Genomic DNA, 21,090 nt, shown 5'->3' on the forward strand with positions numbered 1-21,090 from the left:
CATGTACTGAATTAATGAACCCATTTCCAGGTGTTGAGCACAGCTGACATTCACCCTAAAATGTAAAACCTGTATCCGCCAATTTAAAACAGTCCATAGAGCATTAAAAGACGATATAAAAATGTCCCTTTTTTTGCATGACGTCTGAAGTGAATTGTTTATTATTATTATTATTATTATTTATTATTACTAATGTTCAGGAAACCTTCATTTCATACAGCAGTGTTGGGGAAAAGATAATTGCAACACTGACATTTTTTAGCAGCTTTTCCAGTCTAATCTCTTTTACTACCAACAAACTAAGAGGAACCCTCAGAAAGACTTGGTTTTCATATGCAAGACAATGCTGAATGAGCTAAACTAATCCACAAATGATTTCCCCTGGGTTCTGTCCATTTCAGGGGCATGCCAAGAAGAAATAAAAAAAAAAAAAAAAAAAGTAGGCGCATATCATGTGGGCTTGATTAATTTTCTGCCAACTTTCTCTAGCTAAGTTCTTGCCACTTACACTGTACTGCACAACCTCCACAATTTTCACACGCAATCACAAAACTGCACATGGTTAATGCCCTAAGAAAAATAAATATGTTTGTACACTTTTAAATAGTTGCAGTACTTGAGTAATGAAAATATTTATTGAATGGAACTACTGTATACCTCCTCTTACTGAAACAGAGCTGGTGCCAAAGAAAGCATATTCCATCTGTGCCTAGCTAGAACCCTTAATGTATACAGACTCATTAAATCAAAAAAGGCAGCAGAACTCAAGGAATCAGCGACTGTGCGTGTTATAACTGGTGGTGTGAAATGCATGTGCCTCTATTTACACAAAATGTCACAAAAAGGAGGTGGTCTGTATTTTTTTTTGTAATAAATCTGTACGGTATACATTACAATGTTTTAAAGGATTAAGACAGTGGTCCTTACAGTATTTAACTAGGTTTTGCAAAAGATTACTATCTTGGTAAATTATTGAAATTCTCTCCAAAAGCCTTTTCACTTGGTAATCACTTAATGCTACCAATAAAACACACCAGAGTACATCAGAGTAAACTGACACTGCTTCTAAGCCTAATTCTATTTTATGGATATAGCAATAACATCCCCAAACTTTGATGCATTATGTTAAACAAAGAAAATAGTCAGACATCTCTGCATTCATAAGCCGACCAAAACAAAATAGAGCTGAATTTATACCCAGGAATTGTGCTAGAATCTATCATTAAAAGAAAACCAGTCTAAACCCAAAACAGTTTTGAAATGATGTTCAGCATCAGTTACAGCACATATAAAAAAGGAGACCTAACCATTTAGCTTTATTAATGTTATTACTGTTCTACCTTTCATTGTGTTGAGAATTCTTAGGCAAATACTCCGTACAAACATTGCTGCATTCTGATTGTTTTTTTCATTTTTTTTTTTTTAATCAAATGAGGACAGCTGGTAGTTTACAGTATGTGGGCCTCAACAGAGGGGTAATTTAACAGAACATCTGGGACTTCAGATGATGGTCTTAATATTGTATGATTTTTCACTACAATCAATAGGAGCAAATAGGGACTGTAAAAAGATAAAAATAAAAAAAAGGCTTTTTTTACTAAGGCGGCCTTAAAAGCAAGGTTTTACTGAACTAGGGAACATGAATCTCTCCAGAGATCTTCGATAAGAAAATTGTTTGACGTCATTCCGTTTAAACCCTCTCGTGTTAAGGACTGATCTATTTCTTTATTCTCATCAAAACAGTGCATAATCTTTTTTGATGTGGGAGATATGAATCATTCAACTCTTAAATGAATAAATCTGAATCAATTTGCTTTCAGGTGATGTGCACTGTAAATAAATGTAAAAAAAGAAGGCTCTTTATTTATCAAAATCTACCATGGTAACTGTACGATAAAAATCTATCATATATTTAATCCACTGATAGCACATTAGTACACATACAGTAGCCATCTGTTACCCATTTGCATTAGAGCATAATTACTGTTTACCAAGCACTGCAGGGAAACAATAAGTCAAATTCCAACTGTATGCCATTAGAGAAACAGAAAATACATTAATACACTGCTAACATTCTGGATGTCAGTATAACAATGCAATTTAAACTGACTTTTGTGAAGCAGGTCCAAAAAATGTGTACTCCACAATTCAAGCAGATATTTTAAAATTCAAATATTTAACCAACAAATTCAGATATGTGTCACCATTTAAAGAATAACTAGGGGCCCTTGTCTATGACCCTAATGTATTACTATGTTTCAGTTCTATAAGTTCACCTAGATGTCTCAAAAGCACACATTACCGCAGATAATGATCATATTCAAAACGCAACCAATTGAGCCAAACATGCATGCTTTAACCCTTGACCATATGGTAACAGATCATGTACTGCGGGGTGTTCAAGGATAAATATGGGTATTTAAGACACTCAAATGGAAGCAAAGCATTCAAGGCCAATTTATATATAAATTAATATTTCCTGGGATGTCTGTCCCAAAACAAATTCCCCAAATAACCATGTTCCCACAATAATGGGAAGTTGTACATATAATTGACCCATTTGTTTCAAAACAAGTTAGGAATCAAAGGAATTAGTGGATATTACCGAATTCCGCAGAGTCAACGGCCTATGGGGTGTAAAGTTGTCATTAAGCAAAAGTGTGAGGGGGACGTCGACTCAGACAGGGGCAAAATTACAGACGTCACTGCAGAGGGAGTATTTTTAACATTGGGCAGATTACGTTTACAATTAGGCATGTTTAATTCAAAGGTAAAAGCACACAGTCACCATAAAGAATCAAGGTGCAGGTAACATATTTAATGACTGGTGAAATTCAACTGTTTTGTCATTTCAAATATTTTCACAAAACAAACATTTAACTTTAAAGCTGCAGTGTCCAGTGCAAAGCCACATCATGAAAAAATACATCTGTAGGTGAAAAACGCTGGAATAAAAGGTTGCTACATTTAAAAAACTATATAAAACACGTGAAATTTTCATTCCACTAAAATAAAGGGCTTTACATAATGTCTGCAAGTAAAAAATGTCAGTGTCCAGTGTGAAAACACAACACAAAACAATACATGAAAATCCAAAGTAGCACTATAGCATTACAATTTTCAATACAAAAAAATGGTGCCTCAGTTACAAGCTCTTGCAGTGTCTAAAAAAAAAAAAAAATATGGATTGTAATGTAACAGGAAAGCATAATCAATCAGATGTCTCATCTGATCCGAAACCACCGAACTCCACGTCTTCGTTATCTGAACAGAAGATAACCCAAACCCTGAATCATTCAATGCACAGAGCAACTTCTAGGCAGTCTTTTCTATTCACGTGAGCATAGTTATTAAAAAACGAAAATGAATGGTGAAAAAGTGTCTTTCAGCTAAAAGTTGGGGTGGGGCGATCGCTCAAACCGGGGCGTTGACTCGGCAGGATCCAGCAAAACAATTAAGATTATTACCCAACAGGAACTATTTCACCAACAACATTTTTTTTCTTTTTTAAAGAAGGAGGAATAAAGCCTAACAGTCTTCTTTAAAACTAACTGTCTGGAATTTCGATGTCTGGGAGCTGGCAACAGTGACCCCTTTCATAAACACAATTAAACAAAACTAAAACACCTGCAGTTCAGTGACACACAAAACCTTACATTGTATAGTAGCAACCTGGACAAATATGTACTAATATCAACATTTACAAAGACAAGCCAAAAAAAGAAATTCTTTTGAAATCAGCTTTGCCTAAACTACAGAACAACTGTATAAAGATGGTCCTTTACACAAGTTATATTTACACTCTGTACACATGTATATTTAATCAGAAGAAGGTTCAGCTGGTCCTCAAACACAGGTCTACAGTTGCTACAAGAGACATGAAAGCATCTGATTTTTATTGGAGGTATTATAAACTAAATCAACTAAAACAGAAAAAAACAAACATTGATCCAGGCTATTACAGCTTACAAAAATAAAGGCTCAATGGATCCCTTTTAAAAACCAACATTCTTCCTTTTAAACATCCAGACATCATGTTCTTCAGACAGCTGACAGGCTGAATGTCTTCTCAGCAGCCACAGGAGAAGAGACCTAGGCCAGTTTCCATTTCAAACAACACATAACCCTTTGCATAGCTGATCTGTACTCCTCAAAGTGAATTTATACTATCACATTTTTTTTGTCACAAAAGCGTTGTCGCATGATCCGTCAATTTTAATACTGAACTTATTCTGAAGGGATAATTTCACTGACAATATCTGCAACCAAAATAGTTTCTGATTTTAGATTTATTTGTAACAGCAGTTTTGCATAACCATGAGCCTTTAATTCTGTACTTCAAATACCATCACTAAAAGCTTCCAAAATAATGTATTTATTGTTTTGGGCTACCAAATAACCAAAATGTACAATTGGTAGGTGCACATGCACAACCATGAAAAAAATATGTTCTTTCCATAAAGCAGACCAGTGGCTTAAATGTTTATTAAAGCTTTCAATGCAACATATACTGTATGCAATGTTGGTAAAGTAGCAATATTTGATGCTGTAATTTTTTGCCTTAAACAAGTTATTGCATTTATAATTCAAGGTTACTTTGCAATTATTCCATCACATTTTTGAGCAGTTGGTTTTGCCAAGCTGTTGAAACATGGATAGCATGACACCCAATGCTTTATAAACAGAGCCTGGTTCAAGGCACATAAGAGAGCATACAGTGCAGCCCTTCCACTGCTGAAGCCTCATCATTGATTTTATTTCATGACTAGTGTATACAGATGACTCAAATTACTAAACTCTACTCTGGTATCAAGTTGTTAAACTTGAATCCAGACCACTCGTATCAGTAAGCTGGGCCAGACTAACTGGAGTCAAGAGAAATATTTCTGAAGTTGTCTATTTTTAACTGGGCTCTCTTTGCAGCTATAATTAACCAGAATACAAATATAAATCATAACATGACAAGTGTAATCTCTCTGCCATTCGCTTTCAGGTGGATTCCAAATCATGTTACTCTGCAATAACAAGACAAGGTACAGGCTGGATAAACAAATGAAGAGTCAAAAAGGTGCTCATTCACAGCAATGCGTAGCCTGTTGCAGTGCTATTACATCTTCATACAGAACTGCTCGATTTCTGCCACAGAATGGTTTATGGGGTAAAAAAAAAATGCAAAAGAAATCCAAAAGTACATTTGTGGGTAAGCCTAGAACAGATTTACTAAAAGATTGATCCCTTCCTTGAATGCTGCATATTTCTACTCTTGAATCATTAATAAATGCTGGCAACAGATGTACACAGCCCAATAAAGCACACAGATTGATGGCCACAACACATTAAGCAATCCTTGTTTGCTACTCTGAATTTGTTTGTGTCATACATCGTTTCAGGCAGCTTACCTGTCCACCTGTCAGTACAACTTCCTTTTAATGTTTCATATGAAACCTACAATCACCTTAAAACCCAACTACTTTGTGGTAACAAGCAATTGTGTATACTCTACAAAAGGTAGGCCTAATTAAATAATGAAAACACAAAGGCATAGGCCTACATAAAAAACAAAATACAGGATTCTTCTAGGGATTTCAACCTGAGTGTGTAGGCCAATTAACAGGTAACACAGAACTTAGGTCAAGTGGAGTTCCCCACACCCTTGCTCAGAGTTATGTTTTCATAGAACAGGTCACATATAAGTAAATATATAGGCTTGTAGGGTATTATAGGGTATTATGAACAGTATATTAGGGGCGGGAAAACTGATACCGAATAACACTTTAGCAAAGCTGAACATGGTGTACAGATGTTAATAGCCAGCTATTCGTAGGGGTAGCTTGCGGTCTTTTCTCCAGTGATTAAACTAATTACACAACTAACAACAGCTGTAAGTGAATGAGCTACATTCAGCATTGAATTATGGACTTACTGAGGCACTCTATGGAACACATGCTTTCTGTGTTAAAACTAACAATATTTTGAACAAAGATTGGTCATTTATACAACATACTGCCCATTTGTTACAATTTACTTTTTGACTCGGTTCATAACCGAAACCATGGGCATTAACAGGATTGCTTGCTTACAAATCAGGCACAATAGAAGGGTCTAGTAAAAGTCCCAGAAACAGCCATATTTCAATTAGTTTGCCATTTTACTCCTTTAAAAGAATTTTCCATTTTTTCCAACAGGTTTCCTTCAATATTTCATTACTTGTTCCAGACTGGCTAGATCTTTTGTTTTTACAGTATCACTGGCATCAGGAGCAGCATTCTTTATGGGTAACTGGTATGCAGCCGACGATCACAGTAACCTTAACCCTTTACTATAAACCCTTGCAACAAAGAAGGACTCCATAAGAAAAAAAAATACACAGCCCTTTACAACTGCAAGATGCACTAAGAATTTCAGTGACCGTTAGTTTGTTTTGCTACCGGTCTAAAAGAGTTAGAAACGGTAACACTAGTGATTACTATTCCCATTTCAATGTACCAGCTTTTGACTAAATTGTGGCATTACTTGCATGGTGATATTGACTATTTATTGACTATATATTAGTAATATTTGTTTTTATTATATTCAACAGCAAAAATGGTATTATATTCAACAGCAAAAAAACTATATGATAAAAAAATACTAGTAAGGCAAAATACTAGTAATAATAATAATAATAATAATAATAATAATAATAATAATAATAATAATAATAAATAAAAATAAATTCTGTAGGTTGACATTTTGTTGCAAAATAGTAAGCTCAGTAAAAATGCTTACCTTTGTGCTTCTTCCAGGGATGGCTTTATCATTTTCACTTTTGCAGTTGCTATTTATTTCCATTAAGGAACCACATACCCTTCCTTCGGTGCCAGGTGATAAATGAATGTGCACATGAGGGGCCCCTGTCTTTGAATTGTGTTGCGTAGATGTAGATAAATGGTATGAAATCTGTTGGTATGGCACTTCAAATGAAAGGCTCCTCTGCAGTGCATTGTGCTGGCCATTATCTGCTTGGGTCCCATCTCTTTCAGTTTCTCTATGTGAATCTAGTTGAGAGTCTGAATGTTTCTGCAAGGGCAGACATGCAGACGTGCTCCGGACCAGTTTTATATGATGATACTGCGGACAAACATCGGGTTCTGATTCCTGAACCGGATGCTCAGAACTGCTCTGGCCATTTGTGGTCGACTCACCAATTGCAACTGCTCTTTGCTGAGCAAAATGCAGCAAAACAGTTGAGTGTCTCTGTGATCGTTCCCGAGCAGCTGGCTGATCCTGGTCACTGTCAGTTTCCTGGGGTCTATCTGGTAGCGGCCCATTCAAGTGCAGTGGTCTTATGTCCCTTAGCTCAACGGTTGGACAGCTGTTTTTAGATAACCTTAAGCCATTGACCGCTGTTGCAATGGAACCCTTTGATGCAATTTGATCGTCTTCCTGCATAGGCTCGACAGCAGAAAGCAAAAACTGGTGTGAGGTTTGGTAGGAACTGCGTGCTGGCAGAGGTCCTGGGCTAATAGGAGATGCTGGTGGTGTGTTACAGGGGCTCCGCGGAAATATAACTAAAGAAGAGCAGCGCCTCAGTGGCACCTTCGGCTTCCGTTTTACAGGTGTTCTTTCTATTCCCACTGTGCGCTCAAAGATTTCAGGTTCAAAATAAATACTGCTACTGCTACAATAACCTGCATCACTGGTGGTACTGCTGCTAGGGCTTGCACAGGACCCAAAATCCCTGGTTCTGATGTTACAAGGAGTACCCTGACAAGTCCTGGTGCTGCAGGAGCTGCTGTCACTCACGGTACTGCTTACACATGACCCAAAACCATTTGCGCTGCTGCTGTTACAAGAAAAACCTTCAGCTGTAGGAATGCCGCAAGAATCACCACCATTGGCTATTTCCTTGGTAAAAGAGCTAATTCCACTTTTAATATCACTTGATCCACAACAATTGCTTTCCTCCTTTTTGGTTCTTCTATAACTACTACCAAGACCACCAACAACACTGCCACATGTTTCAAGATCTCCGTTTAATTTCCGAGACTGCAGGGAAATCTGCAAAGAAGTGCTCTTTTTGTTGCTGTTAAGCTGTGGTATAAATAGTGATGAACAGCGCTGTAAATGACCAATCTCTGGTGACAACGGAGGCAAAGCCAGCTGCCCTGGGGTTACCTTCCTTTGAATAACATGTTGTGCTGTATTTTCAGAAGTACTATGAGAGGACATACACAAGTTGTTTTCCATGCCATTGTCACAGGTCTCAGACAAAGGGTCGGTATTGCTTCTCCTTGATGCAAAATGCAAACGCAGCCGCCGTGCCATTAGTCCAACTTTCTAGTCTTGTAAGCAAGTGAAACGCATGGCAAAACTCACTTGAAAAGCAGCAAAGCAACTGCTCGGGATCCTGTTTTGTGATTACAATCATTAGTAGCTGTAGATAGCAGAAATAGCTGTAGTGACAAACTACATTCCACTCATGGTTGAAGTGAAGTTATTAGCCTGGGCGGTCAGACTAACTCTGAAGTGCATACACCACCAAACGAACTGCTCCTGAGACTGCACAATCCTAAAGATCTGTAGCCAAGGTGCATTCACTTAGAGAACCAATCTGCAGCAGAGCTCAGCTGCTGAACTGAAACCAAGCCAAACCTCGCTTCAATTATACCTTCTCAAATTTGCATGAATGAATCCAGCCCAAAAACAACAATCCTCTTACATTTCAGATTCAAGCACCACAGTACTTCTCTCTACGATGCTAGCCGAGCATTAAAAACAACTTCAAGCAGCAATGTGTCTAAAGTTTCTTCTGCACCGTACCGCCACTAATATTTTTACCCTTTGGTATAGAATTACAGGAAATCGGGAAGAATGAGGTCCAACATAATTCAGTATCAAACTTTAGGATTGAATTTCCAAATACTATCCACACTTGGAAACCACTGGACTTGTGGAAATATGCAGGAAGCTACTGGTAGTTATTACAAACTGCGAGTTAACTGTGCTTGTAAAACCGAATGCAATTTCCTTTAAAACAGCTCTTTGATGCAGAGATAAAGCAATGGAAGTTAATTAGCTATTTACACTAACTAGCTAATGAGCTATGTCGCTGACATTTGTGGATTTCCGTTACTTTTCTTAAAACACATATAAAAACATACAGGCAATTATTATTGCATGTGTGAAACACCAACTAGTATTTTGCCTGTATGAAGAGCACAGCTGAACAAAAATAAAAATCTTTTTATAGGGAGATATGCTACATCCACAGACATATGCCAAGCAGGCCAAATTCTTTTTTACTGCATCTTTTCTTATTAGCTGCTAAACTATTCCAATAATTACTGGATTACAGATATTAAAAATTCTTCCCAAGATTATACACATTAACACAGCACTAATGTGTTAATGGGTTATCATTTCACAGTTTCTCTCACATTGTAGTTACAAATCAACCCAAAATAAATACTATCTGCATCGGTTTGCAGCATTCATATGTTATTATGTTTGTTTCTAGGAAGTTTCTTGTGACTCATAACTTAAGAGCGACTTGCTAGATACTACACACCGGTAATAAAAAAAGAAACATTACAGAAACTGACCATTTCTATTTAAGTAAATATATTATGTAATGCAAATCTTGTACCACCATACTATAACCATATTCAAACATTTGTAAATCGTCTACAACTAAGCCTCTATAACAAATGTAGCCATTTTAGAAGTCTGTCCATCTGATCATTATAATGTCTTACATACAGCCATAATGTTCTGAAACACAATACAGCTTGCCTGTAATAATTTATTCTTGGGGTTTATTTAACCTTTACCATAATTTAGTGTGGTCGGCAGTAAAATGTAATATTTTACAAAAACATTTCTTGGTCATACTGTATTGCAGTTCATTTGTTGACACACATTTACTTAGTACCTTAGTAATACTCTTGGGTATATTTAATTTCCCTAACCTGAATTGAATAGCAATAAAAGATATACTAGATCATTCATGGGAAGCTGACACACCAAATAGCTCAGGTACTTTTAACCATAGACCGAGGGTTTATAAGAATATAGTGATCTTCCTGTCAGCCTTCTCTTTTAGGTATAAACTTTGTTTACCATGTCCAAAATTAAGATGATTTTTTATCCATAGCAGAGAGAATTATAATACAAGTCTAAACAAAGGAACTTTTATCTACAGCTCTTTATTTGAAATTGCTTCCAGATTTTGTGAAAATAAAACCTGATGTTATAAAATAATGCCTAAAACACAAAGCAAGCAAAATAACATTTTATTTTAAGTAAAAGCTTGTTGGTAAAACTCTATCCCTTTCTGCTATTGCAACCATCAACATCACACCATTTTTTATTTGAGAAACTTGGTTAACACTGCTTGAAAATGCCCCATTGAACTACTTGTAATAAGTTTCCTGGCAATTAGAGGGTGCTTTGAAAAGTGAGAACCAACTCCAAACCTTTAATAAACAGTACCTGATGGTTTAATGAATACCAAACCATTTCATCCATCGACACAGGCTTAGTAAAGCATTTGCATGCACATGGTACATCCTCCATCCTTTAATGAACTGCCTCACACAAGCAGTGCAGTGTTTCATAAAAATGTACTGTGTGCAATACATCGTCTTTGTCACATTTCAGCAGAAAGGCAAAGGGGCCTGTGGCACAGCTGGAGGTCTTCCACAAACAAAAGAAATCATCAACAGAATTGTAATGAATAATTTGTTCTTATTGTTGCCTCAGGACAAACTTAATTACCTATTGTAGAAGTGCCTTTATTTACTTAAAGTAAAAACTCCTCAGGCACAGTGGAATAACAATTTCATTTTATGTTTTATACCATGAGAAATGTATTTTTGGTTTGCTTGTAATGAAACTTACCAAACGGTTCTCATCAAAAACTTCAAAGAGCAGTCTATGCTGCCGGGGATGGACCTGAGGAAAAACAAAGGAATCGGTAAACACTTTGGATACCATTGTCCCTTAATAGCATTACGATCTTTGCACTGTGGCTTTAAATATATCAAAGCATTGGAAAGAAATGTATAAAGATTGGGTGCGGTTTTCAGGATATACATATTAATATTGTTCCAATGGACCAAGTCTAAAAAGCGGTTTTGTCAGGATAAAGGAAGCTGCACATTTTCCTGTAAACAAGAGATCAATGGACGTGATCATTTCTGGTTTTACGGCTCTGTGCTTTTGCTTTGTCAGAAACCTGTCTTGTAGGGGTACTTTGTTAATCGTTTGTCAATTAGTTTATTAACATTAGTTTGTCAGTTAGTTTATTATTATAACTGTATTAACATATGCTTGCCTGTTGCTTTTCTCTTACTTATTCAGTTCGTTTCATCTGTTGATGCACGTGCATCATAACATAAGTAATAAATACCTTTGTATTTATTGATTGATATTGTGATTGGCCTTGGCATATTGTGTCCGACGGTCAACTCTGTCTTAGAGAACACTTCGGCTAAGAGAGCACTTTGCTTGCTTCCCGAGGGGTGTTCTCTTATCCACGAGATCTTGCTGCACACTTGACAGCTTTGATATGTTACATGCTTTATAAATAGTACATACTGTGGGTTACAGTATGCGTAAAATACCGACAATGATAATGACACACATTTTTTCAAAGTGGAATAACTTTTATTTCATAAACCCCAATGATCCGATCAGCCTCTAATATTTTAGCTTATGGATTAGGAAAATACGTTACTGTTACTGTACAGAAACTACACAGGCCTTGCGTTTAAATGGTAACTTGCCATCTGTATTTTCACACAACGCATGACCCATCATTTCTATTAATTTTCATTACTGAGATATGTTGCAATATATTGGAGGTATTGTAGAAGGAAAAATGCAAGGTGAAAAAAAAGACTGGCATCCAAATGTTAACAAACGGGGTTTAGTGTCTTTTCATGTCCAAGTGATGTCCTTATTGACAAAAAGATACTGTAGGCAGGTGCATATATTGAGGTCAAGTAGGGATGGTGGACAATTATGACCCCCTTTCCCGACATAGTCTGTAATGCTGGATATTAGCGTACATCAACTTTATATTAAAATGCTCAACCAAGTGTATTATACATGGGGCACATGATACCCAGGATGAGATTTTACAGTGACACATCTTTCAAAGTGGAAAAAGTTTTCTGTAAACTTTATGTTTTTTGTGAAAGTGCTCTCCAGCCAACAAAGCAATTTATCCCTACCCCCATCCCCACCAAATAATAAACAATTGTAGACCGGTTTATATACATTGTTTACAATATCTTCTGAAAACTATAAATACAGTAATAACATTACATTTTCCAAAAGCAGCCCAATGCCAAACACATTATTATGCAAAACAGGGCAGCACTTTTCCATTTCAAAACATTGAACTAATCACAGGTCTGACAGATGGTGTAGCAATAGGTTTTAAAACAGAATTCTCACCACACATCCCAACAGCATTTTGTAGAACATGTGATAAACTAAGGAGAAAAAACAAGTTTGTATTCTTTTATTTTCCTTTTTTTAACTTAAAAAGCCCAGCTGAATCTCAGGGAAGGAGGAAAGAATGAAAGAAAAGCTAAAAGCACACTGGCCTAATGTTAGCTTCCTTATGCTAAATCAACTAAAAAAGGTCAACGACAGCTTGATGGTATTAAGCTACAGCATTTACAAATGACATATGTGACAACCTCTGTTCTCTTTAATAAATCATTTAATATCAATCTGAAAGTAGGAAAAATCATCCTGTACATTTCTGACAGGTACACTAAAATAGCTGACTGATGAAATGGCACAAGCAGAAGGAATTATCAATGTTAAAGCAGTAATATTTGATACAACTGTTACCCCGGGACTACAGTACTGCTCCCCAAACCGATAAGTGTCTAGAAGACCAAACCCTCAACATACATGTACAAGGTCAATACATTCTCATTCAGAGTTAGGCTTTAGCATGCCAAAAAAAGCACATTAACTTAATTGAGATCGCAGGGCTGCATATTATTCTAGGGGTATAACTTTCATCGTCAGGGAAACTAGAAATACTGTCTTACTCACTACCAGTTTTTTATAGAATATATGATAAAAATAAAAAAATGACACCTAAGGGCACTAAAACAACCCGACCCTCAAGTGCATCAGGAATATGCAGACATTTTAAAATGCACAGCTAAGCTGTTTGATATGGCTAGATTTGAGTTTTTAACTTGTGAAACACTGATTTACTTAAACATCTACGTTGAAGAGCAGGAAAGCACTCACTCTGACAAAGACAGGTAATATTAAGTCATGAGTGCCTTTGATAAAACAAAAACGACTTCCCTACTGAAACGGGATTGTGAGGGCTGTCACAGTCTCTTACAGCATGTTTACTGTGACAACATTTACCATTCTAGTGCAGCAAGTTCAAAGTATTGATAATGTAATGCAAGTAACGGTATAAGTAAGCAGTTCCCATGTTGGGAGCAGGGGGGCCAGAAGGGAGGATTCAAACTGCAGCCTGAGACACCCACTTCAATAAAGAGATGGGTCCTGTATTTTACGCTAGGCGACTCCAGACTTGTTAATGGGGCCATTATCCACTTCCACACATTAGTGGTAATTATATCCTGTTGCTTATCTGAACGATTAGGCAGCAACTCTCACAGAATTCACAGATCCCCTGGCAATCTCAGTGTTGTATAATGGTGAATGCAATATGCAACATGCATTTGTTAGTGGTTATACTCTGTCATGAGGATTTATTTGAGTAGCTGGAGATGAATAAATGTCGCAGTGTACAGGCACAGGGACAGCGTGACCTAGCTGTTGGAGTTAAGTATTATAAGAGCTAGTGAGGTTTCAAATGTCTGCCCTCTGCTTTACACTTAACTTCTCATGCCCAACTCCGTTTATCTACAGAGCAAGCTGAACTGGTAATTAATTACATAGTTTATATTCTTTTAATGGTTTTAATGGTTTCACTCCACCGAAAACATTTTAATATTGCTTTCACTTTGATGTATGTAGGCTAATCTTCAGATTTTCCTGAACCACTTAAAACAACCACCAACACCAAAGCCACTTCCAACAAACATAGAAATGTAATATCTTTGCACATCTATTTTTATCTGAGACTCCCGGCTACCTTACTGCAAGGCTGTCAGTTTGAGCCAACCTATATAACTCTCAAAAGGTCCTAGCTACATTTATTTTGATAGGACTCCAAATTATACAATGGAAAGCAGCACACTTCAATACCACATTCGCAAACAGACATTTTTAGATTTAAAAGTATTATAAATATACTCAGAGCAGCGCTGAACGTATCCGTTAGTTTGAGATCAAGGATATTATATCATATGGAAAAAAAAGCATTGTTCAACACACAGCCATATTTTACTTTTTACTTCAATGTGTCTTTTTTTTTCTGTATAACAGCTTTGGAAAATTATTACCTGTAATGGGATCATTTGTTTTCAAATAAAAGCATAAAGATATTTAAATTGAAAAACAATAAACCAGATTTTAAAAACTTTGTAAAGCTTTCAATATGTTGTTGGGGACAAAAGTTATGGACAAATAAATCCCATGAGATTACCCAGCTGTTCCCCTTGCTTTACGGATCTGTGGATAAACAGACGGCACCTCCTACAAGTTAGAAACAAGACTTAAAGAAAAGATACAAAACCAATTAAAATGTGCTTATGGTACTTTCTCTTTGTAATGGATCTTTTAATCCCCCAAAAACGTGTCCGTTGTTATTAATGAAAAGCTTGGTTGTGCTTGACTGCTTTGTTTTCCTATTTCCCATTTCTGCCTTGATGAAAGCAGAAGAAATACAGCTGCATGTCATTATTTTAACAACCACAGTTTTCAAAAACAACCGCGACCCTGATACTGTGGGGATCCACAAAACAGTATACTGTCACGTTAATAAATGTGACTTGCATCAAAATCAAGTCAATGCAACCAGTTGACAATTAGGAAAACACTATGTTGCCAGTATTGAGAGAACATTGCTGTAATTCATAACACAATGAATGATGTGAAACTGAAGCAAAACAGATGGAGAGTACATAACATGAAAACTTCTGTTCAATACTACAAATCAAGCAAAATAGCCTATGCAATGAACTTCAAGTTAAAAATCAAACGGCTGTAGTTTAGCAGTTGTAACACTTATGTTCACAGTTGTAATCCTGCTGGCAACCAGTCAAAAAAAAGTTTCTCTTTCTAGCATCCCAGTGTATTTTTTCGGAAAATATGGTTAATCGAATCTTAAATATATATTTTCCATGGATATAATCAACTTGGAATTATCAATCATAAAGGAGGAGTGGGTGTCTGGGGGTAGCAATACAAACCCTTGTACAGAATTGCAGTTTTTTGTCCTGACTTGTATATTAGTCTAGTCTAGTTTCCTGATGGGTAGCAAGCTCAGGAAATAAGGCAGCAAGACATTTTCACCATGTCTCAATAGGCATTGGCAGTTTAAAGTCAGGGAAATCATGAGGGGCCAATGGCTATGAAAAACAAAATGTTTCTAATTGAACTCAAACCTGATAAATACTGATATACTTTTGTGTTGATTAGTTTACTGTTAGTTCTTGAGATATAGTATTTCTGTTTTTATACTTTTTTTTATTTTTATTTTGTACATTTAAGTTTAAAGTAATGTAGTCAGCAATGCTATTTGTTGCCTAGCTGGCAAAAGATGTGTTACAATTGCTGTTCAAGCATGTCAGCTACCATAGGACCTTTCCTCTCTCATGTGACATAGCGTGACCCAGAACCCTGAATAATAACCAGTGCTGAAGCACAGACGTGCACTCAAGACAGCATAACACAAAACAGAAACTGCACTTTCTGGACACGTTCAAAATGTGGATCCGAGAGTAAAGAATAAACAGCTTGTAAACTTAATTGAAGAGCTTCTGCATGCAGGCAAGCCAAGTTTTGCTAGTTTTGGAACAGGTTTCTTTTCTGTTTTCAGAAAGAAAGTGGTTCCAACTTTCCTGCTATGGTGTATTGTGTGTATATATATAGATATAGATATATATAGATATAAATATATGGAAATAAAATCTGTAAAGCAGTTTGTAGAATACTTACTCTGAAGTAAAACTCCTCGTTCCACTTAGGGTCCAGTGTCTAAGAAAAACATTTTATTATTTTGTTTTGACGAAGGAAAGAAAAACAGAACAACATCATATACAATTCTAAAATGAAGATACAAGGCCCTACTTTAAAATGACAAGTTTGGTCATTTTTTTCTTTAAAAAAAAAAATAGATGTGAATGCATAGGAGAAAGAGTTCAGTATTGGGAAATACCTTTACAGCAGGGTAGTAGCACTATTTTGCTATATATGCCAATAGCTTTCCTATATGGTGAGAGATCACTTCAATCTAACTTGTACACCAGGCTACTTGCACAATGTATAAAAACTGAATTTTAGGGGTATTTAGATCTGCCATTGTTTACTAAAATAGATGCCTGTATGTTACAATAATTATGTATGGCCTAAAAGACAAAAGTTACTCACCTTTTTTATAGTTTTGGTTTGGATACTGGTGAGTTCCCCATTTACAGGATCATACAAAGAAACTCTTGTATAAGGATCACTGTGGAAAAAAAAAAAAAGCGCCATCAAGAAGACATTACCTAAATGTGTGGGGGGGGGGGATGATTACTGGAAAGTTAAGTTCTCAATCTGGAGTATTAATAGACTGCGCAGCTATGCAGTCTGCAGGCTAATCAGTCATAGGCAGCTGGCCTTGTACAACATGTATGTAAAGCAGTAAATAAGATTTACAGAATTACCAAGTTGCACAACTGCAAAAGACAATAACTCCAGGTAATCGCATTGGTTTAATTTAATTAGGTGCTCTAAATAGCATATTGAGACACTGTCTTCCTATGGCCCTGGTCTGAATTTAGCAATTACAGAAATACTTTGAAATGTAAAAAGTTTCTTATTAAGATGAACAGTTCATTTACATTGTATCACCATGTTTCCAATGTTTCTATTATTCCATGCATATTTTTCATCTTATTTTAGGCTTGAACTATTAAAACAACACCACCGCCTCAAAACATCCCCACCATGGGTATAGATTAGATTTGTCATTATCATGAAAACTTAGATTACCACAGCCCATATCCACACAATGTCAAAATAGAAGTGTGACATAGTCTGACAGAACGACCAATTGGTCATAGTATTTACCCCATTTTATTTAGTTATACCTACGTCTTGACAAATGCTGGCATGAATAGAGATACTGTACAATGAATGTACTACATTCGAGAACACTGAAACAGCACCACCTACAGGTAACAGAATAATATGCACAGTAATTAAATAACAGCCCCTGAACACACGGTAAGACATATCCAGCTCTCAAGACATTGAAACATTGCTATTAATTGCATTAATCTAATTGATTAAAAGTTATTAGATACATTTGAAATATATGTCTGGGATGGATAAATAGCCCATGGAGTGGTTAAAACTATCTGAAAGTGGTACTGTAAAAAAATTAAAATAAAAAAATAACAGCATCAATAATGTATGAGGGAATTATAACATGCTATGCCAATAACATACTGTACAACTTTAAATATTTTAGGCTGAAAGGTACTGTAGTTCACTTCTTGTGACAAATTGCCCTTGCAAAGTCGCATCGGATCTGGGCCAATGGTTTCCAATATAATCTTTCAATAATTCAGCCAGACAGCTTTGTAAAGTTCCTACCTTTGATATTATCACAATGATCATCACACTCCATCATCCTGCTGTGTTTGAAATGACAGAGCTAACCCTGTTTACTAAATAAAGCTCTGTGACTTAAAGCTAACCTTGTCTACTTGATAAAACACTGTGTTTAAGTGGGACTTATGCACTGAAGACACCAGCGTGGTGTTCTGTGGCAGGCAATCTCCAATGCTGGCAAATCGTCTCTGGTATGCAGTTTTCACTACTAGTATTCATCCTACTACTTATTCCATTTATGTTAACTTCTATGGGTAGTATAATATAGAGTGCAGCTACCAAAAATTGGCTTGAGAATCTCTGGCCTAGCCTTTATTTAATATTCAGTACCATTTAGATAGTACAAGATCACAAATTACCAACCAAAGCTGAAATATTCAAGCAACAGAATCCTGATTAGTGGGTATAACCGTCTTGCAGTTGACTACACCTGAAACACAAGAGGACATGCCTAGGCAAACTAACAAAGCAGTTCATCTCCTTGAACTGATAACGAGCACATTTTAAAAACATGTTTAATTACTGCTGACAGAGAAAGGATAACAAATGCAGGCTACCTGGCACCCAAAATATCTTTCTTCGCCAGGCCAATTCCAGCAATAACCTTAACTCGAAGTACTCTGGATTCATCCTGTAATTATAAAATACATTTTAAAAAGGACATCAAGTTTGTGATAACAACATTTGTACTGCAAAACTCCGCAAACATGAAATACACATCTCAAATGGGGTTGTGAGGTCTTTATAACACTTTGAACAAAATATGGCTGCCAAATTAGTTCAGAAAGTATATATTATATTTGTAATTATTACACGCAGAGGCACATTTAAATCACACAGCCTCGTTGGTAGCGCTGTATTTAAAAACATTACAAACCTTGCTATTTGCAAAGCTAAGAGAGAGAGCACGCCCCCTTCTGCAACATTCTTTATCTTGCGTCACAGTTTTCGGATCTTTTTATTGTAAGTTTAAAACGCTTTATAATACTGTATACATACTGTATGAAACAAACCATAAAGAAGCCAGTACATCTTCCTAGTACATTAATAAATACAACTGTATTTTTATAACACGCAAGTACAAAGGTACACACCCTGGTTGTGTACATTTCTTCATCGCCCCAATGCAGTGTTTTTCCACTCTCTACGACTAACCATTCGCCTGTGTGCTTACCTGTCAAGTTTCATACACTACATCCATTACAGTATTGATTTTGTTTAAATATGTGTCGGACACAGCAATGTTTACTTTAGCTCTGTGATTTTCAACGATACTGTCTGAACTGCCCCGATTTCCGTTGTGTTAACCATTTCCCAACACCCAGCACTAGACTTACTTTACTTCTAATGTTTTTTTTTAAAAGCAAATAGCAACAACTATGTAATATTACCTCTAATACTTACTGTTAAGAAACTACATTTACATTATATTTTGAAACTAAAATATGAATGCATTTTCTACAGCTTTGACCATAACAAAACCAGCAACCTGTGTCGTACTGTATGGGTAAGTTATTATTATTATTGTAATAACCATAAAGATTAAAAAAAAGTATTAGACCTTAAAATGAATCCCAAAGTCCAATGTCTGAATTCACCGTTATAAAAGTTATACAAACGTACAACACATTTTAATACCTCGTCCGTTGGCAGACCACGCACTTCTTCAGGAATTAAAGCCATAATCCCTCTCGATTCAATAACGATATATACTGTACATGAAACAGTACAAATCAGAATGAAAAGGCGTCAAAACCACAATGTTGAACGTGTATCCCCTCCTCTCAGGTAATAAGAAAACACTCCACGGTGCTGTCCGGTACGTGTGTTACGTTACGTTTTGTTTCACTCCTTCCTTCCTCCCGCTGCGTACTTTGGAACGATAATTTCCGCTCTACTGTAATCTGCACTTCCTCATTCCTGTCTGCCGTGTCACTCACTCCCCGCCCACATTCTTTTGTCAGCAAAATTTCTCCTGCAAGATGCATAGTTGCACTTTCTGGTTGAGTGGGGTTTCCCATATTAAAAACGTTTCTTTATTAAGGGATTTGACCGCGTAACATAAATGCACGGTACTGGTCAGGTGGCCGGTCAAGGGTGGGACAATGACTTTAACGGTTTGGCACAGTATTGGTTTGTGAATACCGGCATGTAGTTGAAACAGCTGAACATGTTCTTATCCTGTGCTGTGGCTATGTGTAGAAGATAGTCCTAAACAAAATGGTAACAAAGCATTCCAGGGAGTTTAATTTACCAAATACCATTGTCTAAACCCCAGTAGAATTATGATGTTTTGTTATTGATGCCTTTTCCCCCATTTATTTTAGGAATAGGCCAAATATGGTACATACAGTAGTTATCTTTTTCGTGTGGCCCCACAGCATAAATACTATATAACCATATGTAATACCTGTTAATAACATGACATGGGCAGGAGTAATGTAATTCCTAAAGGACGTCCACTGAAAAACCATAATAGACACATCAGGTAGTGATTAGATGTGACAAGCAAATCGAACACATGAATAATAAAAAACAGTTACAGTTAAGAGTAACTGAAAAAAAAAATTCAAACTACTGAAAAGGTTGCGTGACTTTTGTGTCCATTTTAATATTGTTATGTGTGAAAGTACAGCCAAAATAAAGTGTTCCTGAGTGAGTGAGCAAGCTGCTATCTGTTTCCTTTCATTGTTAAGTAATGTCAAAGCAGGGAACATCAGTGGCTTGCACTGACAACCTGAACAGGCTTAGTCCAGTCAGGACATGCAGGACAATATGTTATTTTCTCAACATGTTGTCTCTTTCACACTTTTCCTTATAAAAAAAAAAATCTACCATAGCAAAAAGTAAGGCATATTAATAAAAACAGCAAAGCAGGGTAAACTGTGGTAAATGCATAGTGTAACCATGGCAAAACTGCAAAAATACAGTGCAAAAATGTGGTAAATTTTTATAAGGGTTACTTTATGTATAAAAAACAGACCTTATTAAATTCAATAACACATTGGGGTGTTATTCTTATATTCTTTTCAATGGGATGAATTACCAGTCTGATGTTTCAGTTTAACCTTTGCACTTGTGAAGGTCTTTGGAACAAGAAGTGTCTGACTGGTATCGTATGGAAAGCTTTGTCAGCACATCACCATTGGAAACCTGAGGTAAGCAATACTAAAGTAGAAAGAAACACACCATAGTCTATAATAAACACACATCTATTTTTAATGCTACGCAAGCCAATGAGAATAAGCCGTACATAATCAAGTGCAGCCTTTACACACTCACAGCCAAGAAAAGCACCCAAGGATTCTGCTGCCGTGAAGTGGTGGCATTGTT

At 36.4% G+C, this 21,090-nt stretch overlaps 1 protein-coding gene across 3 annotated transcripts in view; it reads right to left on the bottom strand.

Annotated features, from left to right (window-relative positions):
* Positions 1-19,647, bottom strand: part of LOC117428206 (E3 ubiquitin-protein ligase NEDD4-like) — a 33,159-nt gene extending 13,512 nt beyond the window's left edge. Inside the window, exons 1-5 of one of the 3 annotated variants that reach the window (XM_058995176.1) lie at positions 19,396-19,647; positions 18,315-18,388; positions 16,528-16,606; positions 16,096-16,134; positions 10,882-10,935 (exon numbers count right to left, since the gene is read on the bottom strand). In XM_058995176.1, coding sequence (XP_058851159.1) covers positions 10,882-10,935; positions 16,096-16,134; positions 16,528-16,606; positions 18,315-18,388; positions 19,396-19,440 — 291 coding nt within the window. In that variant the 5' untranslated portion in view covers positions 19,441-19,647. Of the gene's footprint in view, positions 1-6,768; positions 7,520-10,881; positions 10,936-16,095; positions 16,135-16,527; positions 16,607-18,314; positions 18,389-19,395 lie in introns of those variants that run through there. The other 2 variants (XM_058995175.1, XM_058995177.1) reach the window with 2 other exon arrangements.
* Between the last annotated feature and the right edge of the window lie 1,443 nt (positions 19,648-21,090).

The sequence above is a fragment of the Acipenser ruthenus genome, chromosome 21 (genome assembly GCF_902713425.1).
Source record: "Acipenser ruthenus chromosome 21, fAciRut3.2 maternal haplotype, whole genome shotgun sequence".
NCBI lineage: Eukaryota > Metazoa > Chordata > Actinopteri > Acipenseriformes > Acipenseridae > Acipenser > Acipenser ruthenus.